General features: G+C 42.0%; 1 protein-coding gene and 1 pseudogene across 1 annotated transcript in view; both read right to left on the minus strand.

The window, feature by feature from the left end:
- Positions 1–1,497: 1,497 nt before the first annotated feature.
- The window catches only part of TBC1D9 (TBC1 domain family member 9), a 52,067-nt gene continuing 46,047 nt past the window's right edge, over positions 1,498–7,517 (minus strand). The window contains exons 19-21 of the mRNA XM_025042346.1: positions 4,699–4,773; positions 4,501–4,604; positions 1,498–3,598 (exon numbers count right to left, since the gene is read on the minus strand). Of these exons, the coding sequence (XP_024898114.1) occupies positions 2,891–3,598; positions 4,501–4,604; positions 4,699–4,773 (887 nt within the window). The 3' untranslated portion in view covers positions 1,498–2,890. The remainder of the gene's footprint in view (positions 3,599–4,500; positions 4,605–4,698; positions 4,774–7,517) is intronic.
- Positions 6,099–6,217, minus strand: LOC112475190 (annotated as a pseudogene).

A 7,517-nucleotide genomic window follows, 5' to 3' on the forward strand; every position in this document is an offset into this window, starting at 1 on the left:
AGAACAGCAGCCCAGATGTATTGAACAAGGCAGATGTTTATAATGATTCAAGATTTGGGGATTACAGAGTGGCCACCACAGATGGCAGCCATAAATCAGGGGAAATGGAGTTGAGATTAGTGAAGTTTAATGGACATTAAGGGAGGTCCAGAAGTGCCAAGAGCAAGTGTAGTGGCAGTTGACAGAGCTGGAACATGACGAGGCTGGAGGGGGAGGGACTGTTGGCACATAAGCCTTCTCGGTGCCCCTGGCCCCTCTGTGGCACTTCCATACAGCTTATCCCCCTCCTGCTCCCAATCAGATTTGAAGTCGTGCTGGATGGATGGCGTGGCTGGATCTGTGGTTTTTCGAGCACACTCACTTCCCTAGCATCCAGGCTCCAAATGGTTCTTCCTTTTCCCCAGCTGTAGCTTACACTTTCAAGTTTTCATATCTGGAAACTCTACTGAGGCTGATGGCCAGTGCTCTGGGGCTGGAAGCTCCTGGGGATGCCAGTTCAAGGCTCTCAGGATAGAGACATCGAGCCTGCCAGCTGTGGCGGTGGAATGATTATTAGCACGGAGAATGAATCATCACAGAGCTAGATGGAAAGTGACCATTCAGAGAAGAAGGAAGGAAATCACAGTAAGTTGAAACCCAAGAAAATGATCATAGAGATACTAAAAAGACATAACCCAACCATTAAAGACTCGACAGGAACCTGAATCTTTGTTTTCAGGAAATGCTCTTTGAAAGGCACTGACTGCTTCTGGAGGCTGAAGATGAATGAGCTGACAAGCCTATTTGTCTCACAGCCTAAGCTGGAAATAATTGGAGGCTCAGGGCTCCTTCATATGAAGCCTTTAGATGCAAATGCAGACTAAAACTTGCCATTATAGAGTATATGGCTCTATGATGTTCGCATTACGGTGTGCTTGAACAAATAAAGACAATATTCCAATGGCATCAATAGAGACATTTGTTTTCAGTTAGAGTCTCTTTCTCTACAATGGAAATTCTGGCTCCTCTGTTTTATGGAGGGCTATACACTTAAACACATGCTTATTCCCCTCCCAAATCCATCTCTGATTTTTGCGAGGTTGAGGTATCAGATTTTACAAATTTCTTGAGGCATCTTTTAAGTGACTTTAAAGATAGAAACTCATGATAGAATAACATGTAACAATTTTAGAGTCAAATCAAATAAATGACTATTCGATTAAATACATACCAAATGGTATTACAGTGCACTAATAAGGATGAAACAGGGATTTTCACCCTTTAATCACTTATGTAGGATAAGCTAAATAATTGGATAACTGATAAAAATTCCTTTCTTTGTTTTAAATACATGCATTCATATGCGCATCACTACGTACCGTATTTATCTCAAAATTCTTGTTTATAAAAATGTTTACTTAGTCAACATGGTTGCCGAATATAATTTCTCCTGCAAAATTTCAAAAGAATAATGTTATTGCCTTAGGCAGGAATTCAAGCACCGAGATAAAAGCCATATCTGAGTATCTGATGTATTTTATTTGTTCACATTTATCCTATTTGAGGTTAACACTACTTCATTTGACAGTTTAAAAATCATTCTGTAAACAAAATAAAAAATGGCAGCAACGGCTAAAAAAGGGACACAATGTATAATAAAATAAAGCATCAAAAGGAATATTCTGAAGAAGCAAAAAAAATATGACCGTGATTATGAATTCGACAACAAGAGGGAAAAACCTCCAACATCTGTAAAAGACAAAACGATAATAGTAATAAAAAAAAAAGCACGCTCCAAAGTGCAGGTGTGCTAGTTTCCATTTCCACGTCCCTTCAAGAAATAGAGCATACGATTATTCTTTTATATAAAGTGACAAGTTCTGCTTTAAAACATTCAGTTACGTTATCTTGCAGGTTTGTATTTTTTTTTTTCCATTTACAACATCTCTACATTGATTTAACCAGAAAGATGGCCATATGTGACACATGGTATAATTTCTTGAATCTATGGAGAGTATGGAAGGGGTAAAGTTTATTTTTTTGCTTTATTCGTAATGAGTCACATGAAGCTGAAAATACAGTATCAGAAGCATCAGTACTTTTCTTCTCTCTAAAACAAAAAAAATCCTGAGCCCTCTGTCATCTTCGTTGCCACTTTCGGGTTCTCTGTAACAAAAGACTGTTCATTTTCACTGATTCTGGCAGCTGACATAAATAACCAGAACTGGTTTTTAATGCGAAATTGGTTGGTCTTTGTCCGAATTGACTAATAGAAGAGTTATTCTGGCATCACATAAAAAACACTTACACTTTCATAATAGTTTAGAATCTCAAATGTTTTCCCCTTGAAGGGGAACGTCGATTGAACATGATTTTTGAATAGAGGACGTCTATGAAATATACTTCAAATCTTAAAAAATATTTTTAATGCTCCCCAAAGTGGTCTGGGATTTACCCCAGCCGACATTGCCTATTCCATTTAAGAACACTTCATTTACCTTATAGCTCTGATTTTACTTAAAAAGTCCCAATACACAAATGGCTGCTGCTTTCTCTAGCCTTAAACAGCACTATTTGTTTTTAAACCATGGACACAGCTCAACGGCAAGATTAAGAAGTTATAATACACACATATCACGGACAGGTTTTATCTTTTTTTTGGAATTCACTGCATAAACTGCATTCTGGCAAACCCCCCTTCCCCCCGACGAGAGAGTGTGCTGTACCCACAGCGAGGTGTTTAAATATTTCTCCAACAGTTTTCATTGTATTATATTATGAAAACACTAGGCTTCAAGCCGGGTACTAATAAATATTTAATTTAAAAGAAAGAAAGAAAGAAACCCCAACGCAGAAGAACGTAAAAAAGACACTGTCCCGCCCTCTCCCGCCTCCCCAGGAACGGCGCCGGTCAGCCGGACATGGAGGAGATCTCGTAGTCGCTGGCCGAGGCCAGGGCCTTGCCCATCATCCGGACGTTCTTGGCGCTGGTGATCCTGGCCATCATGCTCACGGGCTTGTCAAAGTACTTCACCAGGGCGGGCTCCGTTAGGAGGGAGGCCAGGAACTGCTCGAAGGTGATGGCCCAGTCCCGGTCCAGGCTGGTGCTCCGGGGCAGCGCCGCCGTGCCCTGGCCACTGCGCACCAGGACGGTGTCCTCCCCGACGTCCTCGCAGTGCAGCTTGTCCTCCTCGTGCGAGCCGGCGCTCAGCACCGAGTACGAGGACATGGAGCTGTCGTCCTTGGTGTCGTCGTCGGAGATCAGCATGGAGGAGCAGGCCCCGTTGTCCTCCAGCTTGATGTCCTCCATCTGCCCCACTAGGGAGTGTTCCTCGCTGTCGCCCGCCGAGCTGGCCGCGTGCGACTCTGCCGGCTCCACCCCGTACGGCTGGCCGGGCCCTTTCTTGGCGAAGAGCACTCCGGGGATGCCCTGGTGGCAGGACGGCCCGCCGCCCCCGCTGCCACACTCCTTGGCAGGCTGGGTGACGAAGAGCTTGCCCACTTCCCCGATCTCCAGCAGGAGGCTGGTCACTGCGGCCGTGGCGTGGTATAGCTCCTGCTCGTTGGGGTCCTCGCTGAACATGTTATACATGGTCTTACACAGCTCGATAAACTGCCCCTGAAAGGTGATGTGGGAAAACACAGACAATGTGACTACCTCATGGAGCGGGGAGGGGGCACAGAGGCAGAACCGACGTGGGCTGCAAAGCCTTTTCATTAGGACTATGAAAAGATCCCCGAAAAGTCCTATATGTAAGGTGGGCTGATGTGTTGTTTAAAGTCTCTTTATATAGATGGTTCCATTTTTTTAAATTTGAAAAATTCACAACATCCATGAAAGAAGAAAGAACAGAATAATGAGCCTTCACGCACCCATCAACTAGAGTCAAGAGTGCCTGTTATACAGCTGCTTCATTATCGCTTTTATCCGTTGTCGAATGAACTTAAGTAGATCCCAGACCTCATCTCATTTAACATCTACTCACTTTAGTACGCACCTTAATCTTTCAAGGTTAGCTCAGATCTCCTCTCCCATGACACATGGGTTGGTGACCAGGGACAGAAAAAAATGCCTTCCACACCCCGACCCCAGGTGATTTGTCTGTTTTCTGTTAGGAAACTTAGCATTCCTATCCTGTGTTATAATTATTGATGTTGTTTTATCTCCCTCATTACATTTAAGCTTTTTAAGGAAAAATATATCAGACATCTTCATAGCTGAGCAGTGATTTAAAAACAGCATACCTTGTTTTTGGAGTATTTCAGAGTATTTTTAATGATTGAGATGACATATGTGTACTCTCAAAATTGGGTATTTCGTGATTCACATTTCCTTTGAAGAGGTCATTTTCTCACAACCAAGCATATTTTTGATGTACAAAATAGATACAAACGGATATTAACGAAGCACCCCAAGTTACCATGATCTTTGAGAGGCATTTATTCTACATTTATCTATGATGAGAAAACAGAGCTTCAGGGTTTGAAATGAATGAATTGAACTGCCAAGCACTTACTTACCTGATTCAATTTGGGTAAATCCTTTGCATTCTTTGATTTCGACTTATTTTCTGGAGTCCAGAGTCTCAGATAATTACGGTTTTCTTGAGAATTTGCCCTCTTCCCTAAAACCCAAAGGTCAAGAAATAAGTGTTCAAAAATCAAGAAACAAGTGTCCACTCGACAGGAAGCTGAACGCATAGAAAAGAAACTTTATACCTCTGTCTGTCTTCAGACTCACGGTAACAAAGCCATCCTCTGAGCTGTGTTTGCTTCTGCTGTCCAATCCAACCACTACCGAGAAAGAGTCAGAAGGAAAAAGCAGAATGTTATATAATAAACCTACAGATTTAGCATTTGTAGTACACAACGGAGGAACCGTTACGTAGGGTTGCCTGATTTAGCAAAAACCGAACCGAAGCAAAACCCAAAACCCAGCACATTGAGTTAAATCTGAATCTAAGATCAACGACAAATCGCTTTTTAGTATAAATGTGTCCCAAATAGTGCATGGGACATACTTATGCTAAGCAAATCACGTTTTGCTTATTTGAAATCAAATTTTACTGGGTGTCCCCTACTTTATCTGACAGCCCTACTTCTAGGTAAAAAAAATAACTCCCCAGAATTCTTTGTCACAGGAATGTTTCGTGTACAATCAGGAAATAAAGAGATGATGTCACATCATCTTCAGTATTTAAAAAAATGGTGGTGCTTGCTCCAGTGAATGTTCATTTCTCTCCCTCCCTAACTCTGCATACACGAGACAGGACTTCTGTCAAGCCCCACAAAAGATCAGAAACTCACTTTCCAAAAGGAAATTAGAATCTATGTTGATACCAAAAAACAAACGTTATGTGATACAAAATTCCTTCGGATTTATGATCTGGCCTTTCAAAAATATGACTTTCAGGGAAACCACTTTTAACTTTTTTTTCCTTCTTAAAATAGGACATTACAAGACATATAAGGACTTGGAAAGCGAGGGATGTATAACAGCCCCAGGTTCCCATTCAGGGTGCCAGTTATGAGGGTGACTTCCAGTGCTTCTTCTACCAGTTATGTGATCATGACGGTATTGAGTGTCAAATTAATCTCAGCGGCTTTTAAGACAGAGTGAGACAATGTACTATATGTCATTGAGAGATTTCTCTCTTCTCAATGTTGAAAATAATTTAGAAGCAGATATTCAAAAATATTTACAGTAAGCCCATGCACTAGATGTTATATAGCCATTAAACCATGATTTCAGAGAATGTTTAATGCTGTAGTAACATGCTCACTGGGTTTTAAGTGAAAAAAATAGGATACAAAACAGGCTAGGCAGTTTGATCCCAGTTTTACATATATGTAAATATTATAATTACATATATGAATAAAAAGAACTGAAAATAGTTCACGATATTATTAGTTATCTTTGCACAATAAGACTTTAAGACATCTTTAGCTTATTTTATACATCTATATTTTAAGATTTCGACACAAAGCAATAATACTTTTAGAGTTAGAACACTCTTTTTTTACTTTTTTTTCTTTTTTTAGGCGAGGCAACTCTTATTTGATCTCACAGATTGCAAGGACCTTGTCAGTTTACAATCCCTTATTTTTTAATTTTTTTATGCCTACAGCACCTGGTCTTCCTAGGTGGTCTCCCATCAAAGTACTAACCAGGTCCGACCCTGCTTAGCTTCCGAGATCAGACGGGATTGGGCTTGTTCAGGGTAGCGTGGCCGTAGACTAGAAAAACCTTTTTTTAAAACGCATCTTTTAATGATTTTTAAATGTTATTGGCATGTAACCGTTCCTGAAGCATTCTGAAACAAGTGAATCCTTTTTTGAAACGAGTGTCCACTAACAAAGACATGGCCAACGTTCTGTAGCTAAAATATGATTGCTAATGATGTTAAGACTATTGTAGAACGTGCCAAGGCGCGATGCTAAAAGCCTTACAACATTATCTCATTAAGTCCTGAATACACCCAAAATGACAGCTATGATCTCCATTTTTTCCCACAGAAGGAAACTGAGGCCCAGAGATGCAGGGACCTGCGTGAGCTCACCTACATGACGATATCCAGAGCCAGCATTCTGTCCTACGCTCTGACCTCCAATTCATATTACCAGTAATAGGACTGGGTCTAGCTCACTCCTCTCTACTCACTTAGGTGCTCACACTTTAAAAGCAGGTTTAAACTGGGCTTATCTGGGGGTGGCGAGATTTAAGAGGCACAAGGACCCAGGAGCAACCCATGTTTACTTTCGGACTTGGGTGAAGTCATGGAGCTGCCCTAATGAAGAATCAGAAGGTAAAAACTCCCTATAGTCGCAAGCTGAGAGACGCTGCTGAGATCGACCGAGACAAAGCAGTACGACTCAACATGCACAGATGTAAGTTGGAGTTGGATCTTGTCTGCACAGACCTAACAGCCATGCAGAGCAAGAGTCAGCAACCTTGCCCTGTGAAGGGCCAGGGGGTAAATATTTTAGGTCTTGCAGGCCCTACAGTCTGTCTCAATACCTCAGTCCTACCGCGGTGGCTAAAGACAGCCACAGATAACATGTAAATGAGTAACGGCTTGGCTGTGTCCCAGTGACACTTTATAGGCACTAAAGTGTAAATTTTATAGACTTTTCCCATGTCACAAAATATTTTTAATTTTCAAAAATCATTTAAAAATGTAATAAACACCATTCTGAGTGCGCAGGCTGTACAGACAGGCAGTGGGCCAGGTCTGGCCCATGGGCGGGAGTTTGCTGATGGCCGTTATATAAGACAATGCCTTCCGATATAAATGCTTGTCCTGGGGGTGGGTGGCAGCATAATAACAGGATGAGCCTGACCCTAGCGGGGAGACGGGGGCGGAGCATTAGCTTTGCAGGACATGTGTTTTCTCGGCCAGGGGGACGTGACGTCCACAGTTCCTTCAGGGCTGCAGGACCTGCTCCCCAGGAGTCCCACCTAACTTCAAAAATCTCAAAGGTAGTATATCAGGCAACCGCATCCATATACTTCTTTGACTGACTAGCTTCGGAGGCCA

Source organism: Pteropus alecto, unplaced genomic scaffold (genome assembly GCF_000325575.1).
Source record: "Pteropus alecto unplaced genomic scaffold, ASM32557v1 scaffold50, whole genome shotgun sequence".
Lineage (NCBI taxonomy): Eukaryota > Metazoa > Chordata > Mammalia > Chiroptera > Pteropodidae > Pteropus > Pteropus alecto.